Consider the following 21,758-nt stretch of genomic DNA (forward strand, 5'->3'; position numbering starts at 1 on the left):
AGAATCATTATCCAACACACTTTTAGTTCGGACGCTACTGTAGAGACATTAGGATTTTTTTTTTCGAAGCAGGAAAGATCAAAAATATGCATCGCCTTCGCCGGGAATCGAACGACGGACTTCTGGAATATGCGCCCAGTGTTCTGACCACTACATCATGAAGGCATGCCAAGAAGGCGGGAGAATTACCTTATGATCTGAATTCACTTAGTTTCCTTGATATCTTAATTATCTCCAGTACAACTGATTTTAACATCATTGTTTACCATTAAACATTTTCTGCGTGTGTACCTTCCCATGTAAAATCAGGTCACTTTGCTATGGCTTCTTTTTACTCTTTTGTATACTTTGCTTTCAAAGTTTGTTATTCAGAATCTTAGCTTTCTCATAAATTTAGTTATTCGAATTCAGTTGCTAGTGGCAGATCTTTTGCATAAGTGATAAAGCCTTTGAAAATGTTTTGTCTTACATCAAAACAGACATTCTTCTGTCAGAAGTAAAAACAATCATCCTTTCATCATTCCATTTAATCCTTCTATATATTAAAAATCACTCATATTATTATTATCATATTATTATTATATCATAGATTAATATCATATTATTATTATATCATAGATATTCTACTTTCATGTCATGTTCTCATTTATCAATAAAATTCGTTGCTCATTTTTAAACATCGCCTATCTAATTTTAATTCTGAAAGAATTTATAAAATACCCTATGAGTGTGATTTTTCATATATGTATCAAACAAAAAAGGCATTGAAATTTTGCGTAAAGGAGCATAAATCTTATGTTCTAAAAGAAGAAATATATAAAATTTCGGCAGTTAATCGTCGTTGGACATTTAATCATAATTTTGACTTGGGTTCTGCAAAAAATGTCTATAAATCTTCGTCTATGAATATTTTCATATTCACAAAAATTTATCTTCGTAAGTTATTTACATAAATTTTAATTAATTCTTTCCTAAACCTTTTAAATTTTTAATATCTTAGCCTCCATCAATCCATTACTATTCCTTTAGAGATATGACTCTACTTACGTAATCTCTTTACCCTGTCCGTTGCTTTTGAGATAACTACGTTTGTCGCGACATCCATTTGCCAGCATCCCCCCCTCTTTGAAGAAGAAGGATTTCTGTACGATCGACCTCGAATTCAATAGAATTTTATTCAAATCTACGTCAAACTAAGGTTGCTTTTTTTCTAATTTTAAAAGCAATCTGTCTTAAAACGTGTATATAATATCCACATACAGTAATTCGTAATCATTTCTAATTTCTGTATTTTTATTTGTTTAAAAGTCCTTTAAATCCTCTTTTAGTATTTTAAAAACATAATTTCTTGGTAGTCCGAGATTTTACAGATCAAAAAATGTAAGAGCTAGGAAAGTTTGTTTGTTTATTTGTACCTAGCTACTCACAAGTGACTCTAAGGCTTTTTTTAATTTAGGTTTTTATGTCTTTCTTGAAATCTCAGACACTGTGCCATTGTTTCCTTGGAAAGTAATATAGAAGACTCAATTTGTCAACTAGGCTACACTAAGTTTCATAGCTATTCACTGCTATTTTATGAACACTATGTCAGTTATTTTTGCATACAAATTCATCGGATAATCATTTTTAAAAAAATAATAATTGCAGTATTTTTTATAATTTTGAAGAAGGAATGACATGTTTCTCTTCCATGGTGGAATAAGTTTTAGCAGGAAATAATTTCTTCCCCAAGGTAACAAAAATATTTTTGTTTTTAATTCAGCATTTTATTTGGTAACATACATTTGGTGATTACGTTACTAAACAATATTTTTATTTATTTGGTTACGGCCAAGTTCTCTGCAATTTAATTAATTAATACTTGAAACAAAGTTCAAAAGAATTAGATATTTTTCCTCAATTTTTTTCCCGAAAAACAATTCTTAAGATTATGTATGCTTGAATTTAATATAGCACATAATACATTGAATTCAAATTTACAGAAAGGTGAAATAAAAAGAATTAATACAAATTTAATCATTAGATTTTATTCTGAAATTTTTATTAGATTGTTATCAACGATGCTTACTACTTATAAAATAAAATAGGCGGCCTCTAATACGAGAATATTACTCTATTTTAAAACTGCCAATTTAATTTAAGCAAACAGAAGTTGTGACTTCGACAAAAAATAAATCAAGATAAATTAAATAATTCAAGATAAGTTCTATAAATCAAAATAAATTACCTTTAACTTTACTAATTCATTCTGTAACTCTTCTACCAGACCTTGCGTTTCTGCAATGGCGATGCGGGCGCTATCCAAATCTGTTAATAACTTACTGTGTGGCTGTAAAAGAAAAAATACATATAAATGTAATCTTTAGACCTTAACATAAAGTGCATCGTATGAGTTAAGTAATTAATACATATATAATATTAAATAGATTTTATTTGTATATTAATATTATCCTATGATATATATATATATATGCAAATGGCATTCATAAATTTCTCAAGGACTGCAAATTCACTAAAACACATCCAGGTTGTTCCAAGATCTCCCAGCCTCAAACTTTTTCTAGACGAATATTATGAACAGAGAATAGGGCGGGCAGTCATGATCCACGTTAATAACACGCGAGACTAGATGAAGGCAAACTAAGGTACCAGGGCCAGAAACTTCAGCCTAACCATAAATCATAAGTAGTGTAAATATTTTGAATGCTAACTACTTTGTAATTCTACTAACAAAAAATATAAGTTGGATACCTATTATAAGGTTAAAATAATAATGTAATATTTTGTTAAATAAAGAGACGTTTGAAAAGATAAACAATCAAGGGTTGGCTGAGTAACGACCAGCATGATATATTTGACTTGTAGTGCCTTGAAGGTAAAGGAGGTTAAATGATAATTATTATGCTATGAAATATAAGAAACGTAAAAAAGCAGCACTTTATATTCAAAAGAAACAATAATTATACAAATCCGTGGGCACAAAAAGAGAGGAAAAAGTCTCAACTTTCATTAAACTTCTAATAGAAAATAGCTGATTGCAATTCATCATACTGCAAGACAGATTCCTGTTTTATAATATCTGTAAGCTACAAAAATGGCGAAATTTTATTGAAAATCTGCACATGCCAGTATTATATAATAACATATTGTTACGCTTTTCTTTACGTTAAGGGTTCATGATGATGAAGTGATTAACGACAGCACTTGCTGAAGAATGAAAACACACTTTATTAGCCAGTATTCTTCAAGACAGCTCCAAAAGCACATTTACAGTCGTCAAAGAACTACGACACGCACGCTGAAACAATCATCAATCACAGCCTTCAGGCTTTCAGGCTATAACGGTGAAAACAGCTTCACGTCAAAGCACCAGAGTACAGCTCCCGACCTTCCTCCGTCGTTCGCGGAACTCTGGAAACTCTCAACGCTACAACTCGCGATGCATTCAATGATACACTGGAGTACAGCTCTCGACTCGGTTCGGTCGTTCTCGGGGCTCAACACACTCTAAGATAAAACTCGACGATGCACTAACTCGCGATACACTAAGAGACTCTCTCGATACACTCGACGACCAACTCCGCACTCCGAACTGACTCTCCGCGTACCAGCAGGGTTTATATAGCTTTTTGGCTTGCGTTCAAGAACATTCCAAAATAGGGACGAAAAAAAATTTTAAACTCATTTATGTTGTCTATAGATTCATCGTATGAGTCATACGATGAATGTCATTATGCTTACTTTTTCATAACTTTTAAAAAATCATAACATTGCGCCCCTGAAAGGGTTAAAGACTACGCTAAACACAAGGTTGTTGCATTTTCTAATTGTAAACATTCTTTTCCTGGGAAATAATCGTAAAGTGATATAAATGCCCGAAAGAATATTAAATGGCAATATAATTATTTTATCATAAGAATAGCTGTATAATTTTAAGCTCTTCTCTTTGTATTATTAAGTTATCGAAGAATACCTTTACGAAGAGAAAATAAATCACTTACAATATTTGATAAATTAAAAAATAGTACTTACCAAGGCATACCTGGGGGAATTCTGATACAGAGTTCCGACCCTGGTCCAATTGAAGTGCCTCAAAAGTACCACTCGGGCTGGATTGAAGGCAGTTTCACTAGGCACTACTCTGAAGAAATTGGGATAATTTTCGTTTGTATACATGGGATGAGTATCCGCGTAAGTTAACTGAAAGGAAATAAGAAAAGTCATTTTATAAATTATTTTCCATTTTCAGTATGGAAATATAACAGATAATACATTCTAAATCCCAAAGACGTATCAAAAATTGTAAACTAATTCTCCCCATTTTCTACTCGTAGAATTTTATTTAAAAACATTTCTGTAATTTTTATTCCTATATTACCTAATTGTTATATATTTGCATTACAACTTTTATGCATTTCATACAACGCGCAATGTTTCTTGAAGAAAAGTGTAGGAACATTTTTGCTTTTCCAGTGTTTGTTGCTGCATGCTGCAAGATATCGTGCAATAAAAGTTTCAGAAATACTTATTTTTATCGATAAACATTAGCTGCCTTAATTCCCCATTTTTGATTGTTGTTACCTGTATGAAATTTCAGAACATTGCAATAAAAGATTAACAGAAACGAAGGTTGTTAGAAATCAAAAAAATGAAGTAACGTTTTCTACTTTTTTGGTTTTCTTTCAGTACCGCTTCTAATTTTCCCAAACGCACATAATTTGCATTTTGGTACCTTTTTAATATTAATTAATTGCATTTAATTTAATCATTCGTACTTAACACCGCGCGTACTATTTCCGAAAAACATACTCTTCAGAACGTAAATCGTTTTAAAGATCTCCGCACCCTTATGCAAGTTGGCTGCTGTTTAAAAGACGAAAACTTTTATCAGGCTTCTCGACATAAGCGTATCCATACCTTCATGAAGATCTGTTTCTAACCTCAAAAAATCAATCTTCGAAACCATAAAAGCATTTTTATGTTGAAGCATCCTCAGGTAAGTTCGATTTTCATTTGTGTTGCTGATTTAATAAATTGAGCAGGAATGATTTTACTCTTTAGCAGCCTCATACAAAATCATTTCATTCGAGTTTCATCCCTTGCTTAATTAATTAATAACAGTGGTTTGATAAACTAAGCTCTTTTTTTCCTCATCGAAATATATTCAAATCAATATCTTTTCATCCCAAGTGTTGCTCGGTTGCCTATCTACAGGGATAGACGGAAAATCATTGCAGAGAAGGAAAATGACAGCGTAATCAACCATACCTTACACGGGTTTCAAATCCGAATCCAGTTAATAGTATTACATAATCCTTGGCAATTTAGTAAAACTAAGAGTGATTTACTGTTGAAACAACCATTTACTTTTGAGGTAAAACTACATTTATTATAAATAATTTATTTCTTTTCATTATTTGTCAAATTTATGTTTAAATTTTGTTGTTACAGAAATCAGTACATTTCGCAAAGTGCCAATTTTGTTCAAGTTAAATATCTGCTATATATGACACTTAAATTGCAAGACAGTGCTTTCCTAATTCTTTCAGCAAGAGTATTGTTATTATAGCAGTTGTCTTGATAATACGAAGATTAGCGGTAGCAATATCGCATCGAAATTGCAACAGATTGCTGAAAAGACATCGCTAACTTCTCTGATGATATTTCACTTTTTTATGTTTATATATATATATATATATATATATATATATATATATATATTTCAGTATGACAGTTTTGCTATTTTTGAATATTTGAATTCACTAAATTATAAATTTCTCCATTTCTGTGTCTATATTCGGTTTTGTGTTGAGAAGCATTTTAGGCATAGAAATTCGGGTATTCTATTTCAACAGAAATATCCATTTTGACAGTTCCTGAATGAAATTACACGATTTCTGTACGTGACATCTACCCGAGCGGGCAGAATAAAAGGATTCTTTTATTCAAAACGGATTGTAAAACTGTTTTAAAATGGATTCAAAAGATTTTTTTTTTCATGACGTCTACATATGTACGTATGTATGCGTCTTGCATAACTCAAGCACGATTAGGCGTAGAACGTTTAAATTTTGTATATGGGAGTGCTATAAACATCTAGTTGTGCAGCTCATGTTTTTATTACAATCGTCAGTACCATACTTATGACCATTATGTGTGTGTATATATATATATAAATATAGTTTAATCGCAATCCTCTTCTGAATTAATATTTTATACATTCAATTTACAATATTTTTCACACTTCATTTAGTGAGATAATCATAAATAATATGCGTATATATAAACATCCCTGCACTCGGCTTCAAAGCCCTTCCCCGGCCTTTATTTTCTCAATCTTTGTTTGTAATCAGATACTATTAATCACAGAAGTGTTTGAATTAAAGAAAATATTCGTGCTTTGGCAATGCCAAATTTAAAAAAAGAAGAAAAAAAAATTCGACAAATAACGAATTGTAACTTTTAATACTATGCTTATACCCGAAAACTTTTTATACTCATTATGAAAATTAGCTGCCTTAATTCCCCATTTTTGAATGTTGTTACCTGTATGAAATTTCAGAACATTGCAATAAAAGATTAACAGAAACAAAGGTTGTTAGAAATCAAAAAAATGAAGTAACGTTTTCTACTTTTTTGGTTTTCTTTCAGTACCGCTTCTAATTTTCCCAAACGCACATAATTTGCATTTTGGTACCTTTTTAATATTAATTAATTGCATTTAATTTAATCATTCGTACTTAACACCGCGCGTACTATTTCCGAAAAACATACTCTTCAGAACGTAAATCGTTTTAAAGATCTCCGCACCCTTATGCAAGTTGGCTGCTGTTTAAAAGACGAAAACTTTTATCAGGCTTCTCGACATAAGCGTATCCATACCTTCATGAAGATCTGTTTCTAACCTCAAAAAATCAATCTTCGAAACCATAAAAGCATTTTTATGTTGAAGCATCCTCAGGTAAGTTCGATTTTCATTTGTGTTGCTGATTTAATAAATTGAGCAGGAATGATTTTACTCTTTAGCAGCCTCATACAAAATCATTTCATTCGAGTTTCATCCCTTGCTTAATTAATTAATAACAGTGGTTTGATAAACTAAGCTCTTTTTTTCCTCATCGAAATATATTCAAATCAATATCTTTTCATCCCAAGTGTTGCTCGGTTGCCTATCTACAGGGATAGACGGAAAATCATTGCAGAGAAGGAAAATGACAGCGTAATCAACCATACCTTACACGGGTTTCAAATCCGAATCCAGTTAATAGTATTACATAATCCTTGGCAATTTAGTAAAACTAAGAGTGATTTACTGTTGAAACAACCATTTACTTTTGAGGTAAAACTACATTTATTATAAATAATTTATTTCTTTTCATTATTTGTCAAATTTATGTTTAAATTTTGTTGTTACAGAAATCAGTACATTTCGCAAAGTGCCAATTTTGTTCAAGTTAAATATCTGCTATATATGACACTTAAATTGCAAGACAGTGCTTTCCTAATTCTTTCAGCAAGAGTATTGTTATTATAGCAGTTGTCTTGATAATACGAAGATTAGCGGTAGCAATATCGCATCGAAATTGCAACAGATTGCTGAAAAGACATCGCTAACTTCTCTGATGATATTTCACTTTTTTATGTTTATATATATATATATATATATATATATATATATATTTCAGTATGACAGTTTTGCTATTTTTGAATATTTGAATTCACTAAATTATAAATTTCTCCATTTCTGTGTCTATATTCGGTTTTGTGTTGAGAAGCATTTTAGGCATAGAAATTCGGGTATTCTATTTCAACAGAAATATCCATTTTGACAGTTCCTGAATGAAATTACACGATTTCTGTACGTGACATCTACCCGTGCGGGCAGAATAAAAGGATTCTTTTATTCAAAACGGATTGTAAAACTGTTTTAAAATGGATTCAAAAGATTTTTTTTTTCATGACGTCTACATATGTACGTATGTATGCGTCTTGCATAACTCAAGCACGATTAGGCGTAGAACGTTTAAATTTTGTATATGGGAGTGCTATAAACATCTAGTTGTGCAGCTCATGTTTTTATTACAATCGTCAGTACCATACTTATGACCATTATGTGTGTGTATATATATATATAAATATAGTTTAATCGCAATCCTCTTCTGAATTAATATTTTATACATTCAATTTACAATATTTTTCACACTTCATTTAGTGAGATAATCATAAATAATATGCGTATATATAAACATCCCTGCACTCGGCTTCAAAGCCCTTCCCCGGCCTTTATTTTCTCAATCTTTGTTTGTAATCAGATACTATTAATCACAGAAGTGTTTGAATTAAAGAAAATATTCGTGCTTTGGCAATGCCAAATTTAAAAAAGGAAGAAAAAAAAATTCGACAAATAACGAATTGTAACTTTTAATACTATGCTTATACCCGAAAACTTTTTATACTCATTATGAAAAAAATAAGATTGTATGGGAAATTTCATTCCTGGGGGAAGTTCATAAGAGAAAACTGACAGGGATATTTAATTTCAAAATTAGCAATTTTTGATGTCATTTTCAACTTTTTTGGATGGATCGGTTAATGAAGTTACAATAATTCGAGGGAATAAGTTTAAATGAAGCGCAACAAAAAGTGTGTATAGTTTATTAGGCTCTACAAAAAAGTAATGTGGTATTCAAAAAAGTAATGTGGTATTATCAACATATTTTGTTTTATAAATATGCATTATTTCTTAAACTGTAAATTCTAAAAGTTAGTCTACAACTCCATTGTACTTATTACATTTGAAGAGTAATTTCTTTCAACATACATGCACATATATCAGCCTGCTTTTGTTAATTTTTCATACAAGTTTACAGAATAATTAAAGTAGAATTTTCCCTTTGGGAAAGCTCCCACATAAAAACTAAAGTTCGTTAATGAATTACGTATCTTGTGAAAGAATAACACTTTCAGTTTTCTCCTTCTCTGCGAGTATTTCTAATGCCAAAGTTAAATTGAAAGCGATTACGATTGCCACATAAAATCTTCGTGAACTTTCGGTATGATTAATGAAGTTACTGTTAATCGAATTTATGCTCCCATCATTTATTTTCCACATTAAAGTAGCTTCAGTCATATTCGAAATGGATCTGCATATCTGTAAAAATCGATCAATATTTCATTATCTTAAAGAGATTTCTAATTATAACGATAGTTAACAAATAAGTATAATTAATTAAATCCCGTCATTGTAAGAATACCGAAATTGTAGAATTACAGGCGTAGGATGCTGACGTAAATTAATATTACTTATAAATTAACTTTTTAAGATAAGAAAAATTATCATGCTATTTATAAATAAAACATCTTGGATACATTCAAAATGATAAAAATATTATAATCAGATTTCGACAGCGTAAAAGTTTTAGTTTATTACATTTTTTTTCTAAATTGATCCGTTTAATACTTTAATTGAATTAAAGAGTGTATGAATTAAATATTTTCATCTGTTCTTTCTCTCCATGTTGGAAACGATATATTCCGTTTCAGTACAACTAGTGAAAATCGATTGAAAAACAACCTTGATCTCTTTTTCCCCGGGAGAGGAAAAAAAAGATTAAGAAAAGAAAAAATCGAAGCTTCTTACAATGTGAAAGAAGAAATGACTGCGGGGATAGTAGAATGAAGCTAGAATAACAAAAAAGCAAATTGAGGAAAAAAAACGTACGAAATATTTTTTTTTCACAGAGCTAAAAGTCGTTTTGCTGACATGGAGCTTTAATTTAAAGCTAATCAGGCTATGTCCATTCCATATGAATGAAATTTTTTAATGATACCCTTAAGCAGATGCTGCATCTTTTTTTACTTCGTAAAATCTATATCTCCATTAGTTGGACCACTTATGATCAGAAAAAAATGCATGAAGCACTGATATATTCCTGTTCTCATATTTTAGTCAAAATATTGCATAGATTAATCCCCCAAAGGAGCGGTAGTCCATAAAGGCTATAAGTCTCAAAACGGCATTTTGTGGCGTTTTACTGTAAATGGCGAATTACGTTTTAAATTGTTGCCATCAAATATTATCATTTTGTATTATATTTAAAGAAATTGAATAATGAAGAATTTGGATGAATGTTAGCATGTTTTACGCATTGTGAAAAAAGAAGGCACCTAGAGCTTTCAAATTTTGAATAACGTAATCCTCCACCAGAATATGAGCACCTAGAGGCCCGAATTTTAAACTTCAGACTTTTAAACTTCTTGTTTTATTATCAATGAACTTTTGGTTAACAAGCTCAACGATATCAAAGCGAGCAGTAGGAATACTGTAGGGAAAGAAAAAAAAATATCTCCAATGCACGATACAGTTTATCAGAAATTCTAAAGGTATGCTCTTATGAAATTTTTTGTGGTACTACAGTTGAATTCTCTCTGCTCTATGCAACACTTTCACCATTGCTAGAATATTTCCACAGCTAGAAAACTGAATACTTAACAAATACATAAAAGTCTCGCAGCATCTGTCCGCTGAAACTACGAAAGTTTCCCCAGGTGGATTCTACTTTGGTTGAGGACCCCTGATTTCTAGGTTCAGCTTTAAAGTTCTTTTCTCTTCTGAGAGTGAAACTGGCGCATGATTACGAAAGATCTTACATTAAAGATGAATGCATTTAAATATTTGTAACATTTCTTCTTCATGTTGTTTTGTAAATATTATTCCACTTAATTTTAAATCTTAATATTAAACAACACTGATCCACAGTACTTTATTGCATCGCCTATTAAATTATACACATATTTTACTGCATTTAATTCAGAAACATTTCATCCAAACTATTTATTTTAACTTAATTAACCGATTTCTCAAGGCAAGTTGAAAGTGACGTCAAAAATTGTAAATTTTGAAATTAAATATCCCGAGAAGTGTTTTATCATACGGGTGTCAAACTTCCTAGATACATGTATAGGGATACATATGTAGGGAGATCAAATTAAAAGTTAGGCTTCGTTACTTGTCGAAACTGACTTTTTTTTAAAAAATTTGACATTGTCATAAATATTTTCGTCATTTAAAATACGTCTGTAATTGGAAGCATATGACTTGCGACGAACTATTGCGAAATAAAGACTGCAATTATAATTAGCAATTATCTGTTGCTGTAAATTTTTGTCGAGCTTCTTTAAACATCTTATGCAGGCTGAGATCATCAAAATATTTATAAAGAAAGTCGATAGTACAGAAAATTCTTTTATACTTAGACGACATACAGTTAAATTTAAATTTGATAAAACACTTAATCTTCAATTACATTACTTCCTGTAAGCTTATTTTTGAAGAAATTTCAATAATAAGTAGATGTTTGTGAGCGAATAACTGATGTCTGTAATGTCTGCGATGTTTGCCAGGGCAAACACTGTACGGGAAAACACACTTTTATCTCCAGGTTTTAAATATTTTGTGATATTGCTGTTGAATTGAATTTTATGTGGTTTAAGTGCAAAAACATGATATTTAATAAATAAAGGCAGCACACAAAACGTTAAAAATGCCCCTTTGGATTTAATATAAAATATAAGATCCTTCAGATTACATATTTTTAGTAGCCAATGGACGTTAGCCCAGAAGGCCTATTAACTTCGTTTTGGCATTTTACGTCGAAACCTTTAAATGTCCTTTCCACTTTTCAAATTGTTGCCACCAAATATTATCGCCTTGTATTATATTTAAAGAAATTAAATAATGAAGAATTTCTATAAATGTTTCTCGCATTGTGATAAAACAATACCTAGAACCATCAAATTTTGAATAACCTATAATCCTCCACTGAATATGGCACTCCATGAAAAAAAAATAACATTTTTATCTTCATCATGCAAGACTGTGTATCGTAAATTTTAAAGATATACTCCTTTTAAAATTAATTTGGGATATTGAAGTTGAATTTTATGGTTTAAGTGCGAAAAACATGATATTTAATAAATACGGGTAGCACTCAAAGCGTTAAAAAAAAGCACCATTGGGTCTAATATAAAATCTGAAATCTTTCAGATTATATTTTCTAATTATTATTAAAAGCAAAATATATCATTAAACTTATCAAATGAAATATAAATTTCATTTATTCACTCGTTATATGAAGATTTCCATGCGAACGAACAATGTCGTTTAAATGAATTTAATAACTTGTTACAAACGATTTTTAGATTTTGATTATATTGTATTTTGCTATACGTACCATTCATTTGCATAATTTCGCATAACAGTATTTGAAGGTTTTTCTGTTAATACTTTTAAATAAAATTTAAGAAATTACAATAAATTTTAATAAATTTTTATTTTTAAAATTTTGCTTTCTGTTTCTGAGCACTGTATTCGATTGTATATTATCACTTTCATTTTATAACACATTTCCTGTTATTACTTCGTCCGCTTAGAATTGACTTTAAAAATTAAATGCATTTATTGATTTTAAACAAGTAGCTTTAGAAAATTGCATACTTCCTTTTTGTTTTTATAGATAACAATTTTGAATTAATCTAGACTATATATTTAGATAAAAATTATAATATACTGCTATTTAAGTATGCCAAAAATATTTCCGTGACAGTTAACCAGACGAAATTCTTCTATTAGCTATGCTAGAACAGATAACATTAGCAAGAACTGGAAAGCACCGCAAGATGATCTTTCTGTCTGTCGTTCATCATCTTGCTTGTATCTAATGATCTCGGCAAGCAAACAGGCTTTCATTTCCGAAAGCGGCGAAACAGCCATACCGCAGTATCTCATTAGTTATATGAGGACCAAATGACGTCTTGACTCCAATTCATCTTCATCAAGCAGACGAGAGAATCTCTATCTTCTCTTTGAATTCTGATGCAACCTCCCAAAAGCAATACGGGAGACAGGGAGACATGCTGAAGATTTCGCCTGTAATTTGGACATTCAAGCGTGCTTTAAAGCGTCTCTCAAAATGTATGGTACTCTGAGAGAACCCAGATGAAAAGAGGGGAATTGCATTGTTGGGATATTCTATTCTCTCCGAGGCAGAAGGGGGAAGTTTACATATGACTACATGTTCTAGAAGGAAATTGTTTTACACGAAGATTCATTCTGAAGCTTTATAAATTATGATGCTAATATTTCTGTAGTTTGTTTTTGCTAAGGAACGTTATTTCTTGAATTTTCAGTGAATGCAAATTTAAATTATACGCTACTCAGGTGTAATATGTACTATAATTACATGCATTTATATATCACAAGATGTGTATGACATACATGTATGTAATCAAGAGATTGATAACACAGACTTGGTACCTTTTTAAATAGCAAATGGTTATAATTTTAAACTGTTCTTCATTTTCTCTCCTGCAAAAATACGTAAATCAAAATTCTAACTTTAATTTGCAATAACCTTTTAATTCTTCATTTTAATTTGGGTATTTCTTTTTTCTATCCTAAAAATAATAACTGCTTAAAATGAATTACTCTAAATTACATCATTCCAAGATTAATCTTGCGATTCTTACATAGTGCAAATGGTGCAGATATTAGCCAAAAATAATTTTAAACACTTAAAATAACAAATCAAAATGCACATAAACCGAAAAGAACACATTCTGAAAAAAGACTTCAGATTACGTGTTATTGGTTCTGGTTTGTTAGCTAATAGCTGCTTTCTTCGTCTTCAAAAATATGAAAGTTTTAGAATGGGCGCTTATTGCTCCACTTTATCAGCGATAGCTAGAAAACATCTTTTTCGGCGAGAACAAAAAAGTCTATTAAATTCGACGGCAACTATTTATTTTACTGCAACTACGTCTTTACTTACACGCTACCAACATACAAATCATATAAGCAACCAACATATTATCTAAATTCTCCAAACATCCATATCATACAAACTGCTTTATAAACATACCACAGATGATCAAGCCTATAAGTTGTTTTTATGGATACAAACATAACAAAGATCTATTTTAACCCTTTGAATACTATGGGTGCAAATATGCGTCCAACAAAAACTGTGCGGCCTATGTGCGTATATGTGCGTCCAACGCAAGCCATATGTGTATATGTGTAGACTATGGACGCAAGTAACGCTCTTGCCGAAGGCTGAGCTGTTTAACTGCTGTCTTACGTGTACATTCGAAAACTATTTTTACTGTATATGTATGTCTAACACTCGCCGAAATCTCATACCTTACCTCGTTTGTTGCTTAGCAACGAAAAAAAAATGAAATCTCGTTTATTTGGTCAGTCATTCTGCGGCCCAACGTTGATCACGTCAAGATCTTGATCTTAGAGTAGTTACCAGTCAATTAAGATTCCCAAACGGTAGTACACAAGATAAGTAAGTGTTTTTATCGCATTTGTTATGTTTCTAAATAAATACATTATCTATGAAACGATGTATTCATAGAATTCATCTTCATTAAACGAAGTATTTATCAATAAAGCGACGTATTTATTTAAAAATACATTGTCAATTAATAAACACATTATTAATAAATAAATAATTACATTATCAACAAAACGAAGTATTTATTCGCCTACTTAAAAATGCTCAGAAAGTGTAGATAAGTCTTTAAAATTAAATTTTAGAAATTTCCAGGATATACCAAGATTTATGAAAATACAAGATAACTGAAAAAACTTATTTGTCGGCGAAAATACCAATACTTTGTTTAGTTTTAATATGCGTTCTACAAATATAACATTGTAATACATTTACTATAAGAAGGAGCATAATAAAATAATAGATGTTTTATTATTTAAGTAAACTAGTCCTAATTCTTACAATAAATACATAGCATCTAATAATTAGCATCTCAATCTAATAATGTAGCATTTAATAATTAGCATCTAAAATATCATTCCATATCATTTAATAATTAGTAAAGATTATCACTTCTCATCGACTTGGTAATCATCGCTTCAATTGCAATTATGATTTAATAACAGCAGAGAGATGGGAAAGATACTGCATTTCTTTCATCAATGAATCAAAATTCTCTGGAATTAAGGCGGAAATTATGACAGTAAACGTGATTTACAGCCTCCTCTTCGATATGAAGATAGCGAATAATGGACATCGGTAGTTCATCAAGACAGTTCCGAACGCTATCTCTACGACGCAGCAAGCTAGCAATTGCAACTAAGCCGAATGGATAGCAGTATTCAGGTGAGGTAATTATTTAAGGATAGCATAGAAAGAAAAGAAAGTGCGTACTATTTTCGTTAATATGGAAACTGTCTGATACTTGTTGACGTAAATCAAGCTTGCTGATAGTATATATGTTAGTAAGGAAGAGATTAATTTTAGTTTACAAATTTATACTGAAAATCTTTACAGCTAACTAAGCAAAGATAAAATTATTTTTGTATACTTTTCCTTCCAGTCAGACGCAATTTATGAGAGTTTAGAACGGTTTCCTAATTTTCATCTCCCGAATACGTTTATACTGATATTTATGTCAGGAAAAATCATAATAAATTAATACATAAATTTTTCCGTTATTATATTTCCTAATTTTTGTGCGGAGGAAGTTATTTCACTGATAATTGCTGAAATGTTGCCTCGGCGATTGATAAGTAACTACATGGTGAATGATAGAAAAATTTAATTTTGTGAATGAAATTAAATGAAAGTTATGACGTCTTTCTTTTCAAACCAACAGAAAATTCCAAAGCCCATATTAACTTCGAATGAAGCTGTTTGGAAAGCTTCATTGGTGACTCATACTTGCATATGCCATTAATTTATAACAGATACGGTTTTAATAGCATACATTGCGTCACACAGCTGTTTAAGAGAATTCATGTCACAGCGTTTGCGCACCAAAGCCCTAGGCTGGTTAATACTTGTTTTTCCTCAAAACTTTCACTTGTTTAAAGCAGGGTTTCTTAAACTGGGCGGCAGGGGTTTGCCAAAAATTTTAGCAGTTTTGATATTTCTTTAACTTATTATAATAATTTTACCTTTACCAAATATTTTTACACAATGTATCTGAGAAAAGATAAAGGTAAGACAATACAATACAATACAGACAAAGAAACAAACGAAAACGTTTAAACGCAATCTTTTTATAATCTAAACGTTCATTTTCCTTAATTTGCAGGTGACGCTGTCATTTCGTCTGTTACTTATTTAAACTTTTCCCATTGTTCTATGTCTTAAAAATAGAAATTAAAGTTAATGACCAAAAACTACAATACAAGTGACCCTGTAATATAAGGTGTTAGCTGAGCAGTGGAAGTACATCTTCTGTTGCTGAAATTTTTGGGAACGGATAGGTAAGTGCGAGAGTCTTGCGGCACATGGTCCCAATCGTCTACCTCGTTTTAGCCAAATTATTGACGAGTCTTTTGGAGTAATAATGTGGTAGGGGTAGGTACCGAAATATATTACCCAACAATGATATGCATCAGCGTTACTTCATCTTTGAACAAAACTTTCTTTGAAGAACGGATTCAAACGGATTCCTTAATGATATGCAACCAAAGTAGCGCAGAATGAATTTATTACGACATTGTCTTGGTAAATATTACGTATGATAAAAGATTAGAAAGAAGCATTATTACGTTTTTATTCCAAAGATGTACCTGACTTTTTGATTTCGTATAACAAATTTGGTAATAAATTCTTACTCCGAGTTTTATTTTATAGTAAATTAGTTACAAATAAAATACCTAAATTAAATGTAACATTCCAACATATGATAGACGCTATCTATGTGGTTTTCAGGTTTTAAATTAGCAGCACAGAAGGGTTCTGAATTCAACCGCGCTCGCAGAATTAATCCTGCGTTTCGTTTTACGAAATATAGCAAACATGCTGGAGATACTCTACTTACAAATGATACCTTGTTGAAGGATTTTCTTAGGAAAACTGCCTCACATTCATGTTCTGCTCTGTCCCAACGTTCTCCATGTTTTGGTACCATTTAAGCGCATATCAGCATAATAATTTGGGTAACAAAGAAAGCATTTTTTTTTATCCTCATGATGTTTGAAGCACGTAGTGACTAAAGTGTGCATCTGGTAGTTAAAGTGCTAAGTAGGAATGTAAAGTATCGTTTTGCGAGCAGCAAAAATACTGCAATAGAGGGCAGTGTGCATTTTACATTTGCATAAACATATTAATTACTTACAGCATCAGATAATTTTATAACATGAGACAAAAACAAAATAATTACATTATTTAAATACAGGACATGTAAATGGCAAGTATATCCCTACAAACGTCGCCGCTTTTTATTATTTTCTCAAGCGTTTTTAGCTCATTGCTAATTTAATTGAATTTCGTGCACAGAAATACTTTTTTTCCGTCTGAAGATGGCCACTTAAGATGATAATTCGCGTAAGAGGTCAATCAAAGACCTTGTTATCGAAATCGCTATCATATCCACTGGCGCAAAAATCGTCGTCTTTGAGGCTAATCGCTAGAGTTCCTGAGTGAACCAACCGTATTAAGAAGTTATTCGCTACTTTCGGGGGAAAAATGTGAATGCTACGTACAGTGTTGCATTCTTCCCGTTCCCTTCCTTCCCCAATGTTTACCAAAGGGCACCAATACTTTTTTTGTTGGGTGACACGGAATTTTTTAAGAAGATATATATTTGTCGAACGAATTTAGGTATTTAGCAGTTACTGCTACCTCTTCATTTACCAGTGCACTGGAACTAGAATGAACCCCATGTGGTGAGTGCCAGTTAAGTGTGATCATGTTCTTTTTTTTTAGCCCAAGGGGCTTTGTCCCTGAATGACTATTGTTTCCGTTTTGCGATTTTGCGTCGGAACTCTATAAACGGCGTATCACTTTTCAAATCGTTGCCACCAAATACTATAATACTATCGCCTTGTATTATATTTGAAGAAATTAAATAATGAAGAATCTGCATAAATGTATGTAGTATGTTTCTGGCATTGTGATAAAACAACGGTACATAGAGCCATCCATTTCTGAATGACGTAATCCTACTACGAATATGGGGCATCTGAAAGCCCAAATTTAAAATTTGGAATTTGTTTTATTATCGATTTCATATTTTGTAAACCTTTAACGAAATTTTGATTAACAAACTCAACGATTTCAAAGCGAGCAACACTCTACCGGGGGGGGGGGGACTTTTATCTCCAGCGCCCGGAGCTGTGTATCGGAAATTCTAAAGGTAAGCTCATTTTAAATTATTTTGCGACATTGCTGTTGAACTGAATTTTATGGCGTAAGTGCCAAGAATATGATATTTAATAAATGAAGGTTACTCACAAAACGTTAAAAGAACGCCCCTTTGGACGTAATTTAAAATATGAAACGTTTCAATTTTCTTTTTACTTATTTTTTCCCTTAAAGTTACTGCTTCTTGAATTGCTGTGATTTTATTTTGACAGTCTGAATTACCTTCATGTATGTATATTTCGCATCGACCGAGTCAACCAATGTATTATTGTTAACAATCAGAATCCGCTCGTGCATGCCAAGAATTGCGATAATCTCGCCAAACTATCTGTTTGTGGGAACATAACTCAGTGTTTAATGCATTTTATCCATTTGACCATTCGGATCTCTTCTAAACGCATATTTCTGTACCAGTGACGCAAATAGTTGCCTTGATTTAAATGTGATGCCTGTGAGATATTTTACGAGAGATTTGCTCTCTTGACTGCATTTGTCTGCTTTCGCTTCTTCTCGCGGGCAGATATAACTAAAAGACAGCAATGTTAATGCATGTAAGACATTTTCCAAATACTTTAAGTTTGATATAAGAATTTTAGGAACACGTAAATTAAATTACATTGATGCCAAAAATAAAAGAAAGCCTGGTTATAACTTTAGACACTACAAAATGAAAAAAATAAAATTTAGAACGATGATGACAGTTAAATTGCAAAATATTTTATTAAGAGAAGAAAATAATTATATAAGTAAAAACAGTTTCACAGAAAACAATGTTCACAGTTCATGCATCTGAGTGTAATAACTTTACTATATGGCTAGTGTTTTACCATAAAGTATAGCATAAGTTTAAAGTTGTACAAAATAGGAAACAGACAATAAAAAAATTTCAGATTCGGGCTTCCAGATGCCCATATTCGGGTAGAGGACTATGTTATTGAAAATTTGATGGTTGTAGGTACCGTTGCTTTTTCACAGTACGAGAAACACATTCGTACAAATCCATGCCGATTAGTCATTATTTAATTTCTTTAAGTATAATACAGGGCGATAATATTTGGTGGTAACAATTTTGAAAGTGAAGCAGACATTTATAGTGAACCGACGCAAAGTTGTTAAAACGAAATTAGCCCTTCTAAGAGCCCTTTGGGCTAATAATAAAATAATAACCATAAATATTATCCCCATATCATCCCCATTCTTTCAAGTAAAAACGAAAGCTTTTCTTATTTCTTCTCTTAAATTATTTCTATTTCTTATCTTCTTTGAACGCCTTGTCAATTCATGCATTGAAAGTGAAAATATACATACATGCATAGAAAAGTACATTTTATGAAATATTTCTCCTTTTAAACGTTTATTACTCAGTTTCTGTCATCTGCAAATTCTAGCCAGACTATTTACTAATATATTACTGATATTTTGGCCTTTTCACAAAATGCTTTGGCAGCATGAGACTGTCGTAAAATTAGAATGTTAGAAACATATCACGTAGCAGTATTGGGACCAATAAAATGCATCAGCGCCAGTAAATTTCTCGCAAAGCTCTTTTCGAAAAATGAGAGAAAGTAGAATTTTGAACCAAACATACGTGAGCTTCGCATCACAACGTTTATTTATTTCCAAAGTAGTAAAATACAGGTTTACGTTATGAATAATACAACTCAGAAATTCTAGGAAACATACATCTTGGCAAAAGAACCGTTCGTAATATAAATTGAAAAAATATTTTAATGCTGTTTTCCGATCTTGTCGAATTTTATGACGGATGGTTCTTGCCTTACTTTCTCTCATGTTATTTATTGCCATATGTTTCTCTGCTGTTTCTCATCATTTATTTTATATCAATAAATAAATGCTATTTATTATTTGTGTTAGTTAAGTTCATTTTGCTAAGTTTTCAAGTTTTTTAATTCTAAGATAGCTGATATCATTACTGCAATTAGAAGGCAGTTCTCCGTAATGCATGTTATTCAAATCAGGCCGTAGTTAAATTATGTTAGATTTTAAGGACTTTTAAATAAACCTTCTTTGAATTAAATATTTTCATATTTGCGTTTATATACTCATTATAACTCACGCATGTTTCAACTAATGACAGGAACTAGTATTAATGCTCATAAACTATCATTTATTAGTCCAAAGCGGCTTTGTACTTGAGGGATGATTGTTTTCGTTTTGTGATTTTTTGTCGAATTATTCTGTATGTCCGTTTCATTTTTTAAACTGTTGCCATCCAATATTATCGCCCTGTATTGCATTTGAAGAAATTAAATACTGAAGAATCTGCATAAATGTATGTATGTTTCTCGCATTGTGATAAAACAACGGTACCTAAAGTCGCCCAATTGTGAATGACGTAAACCTACTGCGAATATGGGCATCTGGAAGCCCAAATCTGAAATTTGGAATTTGTTTTATTATGGATTTCATATTTGTGTAAAACCTTTACGAATTTTTCATTAACAGACTCAAGAATTTCAAAGCGAGCAATGGCAACGTTGTACAGAAAAAAAACATTTTTATCTCCAGCGCGGGAGACTGTGTATCGAAAATTCTAAAGATATGCTCAATTTAAAATTATTTTGGGATATTGCTCTTGAACTGAATTTTATGGTTTAAGTGCGAAGAACATAATATTTCGTAAATAAAGGTAACATACAAAATGTTAAATTAAACGCCCAAAGGAGCGTTTAATTTAACATTGTAAATGATAATGTAATTGTAAATGATAATGTAATGGGCGATGTAATTGTAAATGATAATGTAATGGGCGATTTAACATTGTAAATGATAATGTAATGGACGATGTAATTTAAAATCTGAAACTTTTAAACTTTGTTTTTCTAATATAAAATATTTTTTTTTTTCTGGAAAGCATTCTTTGGCAGAAAATTTTAATCATGTACCTAAAAAAATCAAAATATGCATTACCTGACAAACTTCAGTGTTGCCAAAGTTTTTGTCGTTTTGTAGAACTCATAAAGATTGGGAGATAAAAAAATGACATACCTTCATTTCCAGTGCCTTTAATAGTCTCAAACATATAATAAGTCCTAGTGTCTCAAATATAATTTTTCCAATAAAATATTGTTGACTTGTAAATAAATGGAAAATTAGTATGTAATAAGGAGGTGAATATTTTACGATACGAATTCCTCAATCTGCCTTTATAATTTCTGAGCTAGGATGGCGTAATAATGAAAAGCATAGCGTTTTTAATTAACAGCAAAACAAATACATTCTGTTACCATTTATGCGTATATAATTCGTAATAATGTCATCTTGTTGAGGTTTCGGAATCACTGTAAGAATGTTCGCACATTGAAATAATTCTAACTTATAGCTTGCTGTCTACTTTCCAAAGTTTGTGCTGTTTGAAGTTTGGAGAACATTCAAGAACACAAAATCCAGTTTTTATTTAATTTCATTGCAAAGCAAGTAGAATTCTACCTAACTTAAAAATAAGTAACTTTTGTTCCGTATTTTAGAATATTAGAATAATTAGTGAAACCTCGGGAAGCTTATATTTCCATTACGTGAGAGGTAGCTCATGATCCACTCTATTAAGATCTGTGCACC

At 31.2% G+C, this 21,758-nt stretch overlaps 1 protein-coding gene and 1 long non-coding RNA gene across 6 annotated transcripts in view; one reads left to right on the top strand and one right to left on the bottom strand.

Moving 5' to 3' along the window:
- LOC118182844 (gamma-aminobutyric acid type B receptor subunit 2-like) overlaps positions 1-21,758 on the bottom strand; it is a 591,214-nt gene that overhangs the window by 267,669 nt on the left and 301,787 nt on the right. For both annotated transcript variants that reach the window (XM_035352237.2, XM_035352236.2), the window contains exons 3-4: positions 4,033-4,200; positions 2,228-2,329 (exon numbers count right to left, since the gene is read on the bottom strand). In XM_035352237.2, the coding sequence (XP_035208128.1) occupies positions 2,228-2,329; positions 4,033-4,200 (270 nt within the window). The remainder of the gene's footprint in view (positions 1-2,227; positions 2,330-4,032; positions 4,201-21,758) is intronic.
- LOC118182846 (uncharacterized) overlaps positions 17,502-21,758 on the top strand; it is a 262,642-nt gene continuing 258,385 nt past the window's right edge. For all 4 annotated transcript variants that reach the window (XR_015041360.1, XR_015041359.1, XR_015041358.1 and 1 more), the window contains exon 1: positions 17,502-17,701. This is a non-coding gene — a long non-coding RNA (uncharacterized LOC118182846). The remainder of the gene's footprint in view (positions 17,702-21,758) is intronic.

This window comes from Stegodyphus dumicola, chromosome 5 (assembly GCF_044657685.1).
Source record: "Stegodyphus dumicola isolate Sdum_Otavi_A_Nest chromosome 5, ASM4465768v1".
NCBI lineage: Eukaryota > Metazoa > Arthropoda > Arachnida > Araneae > Eresidae > Stegodyphus > Stegodyphus dumicola.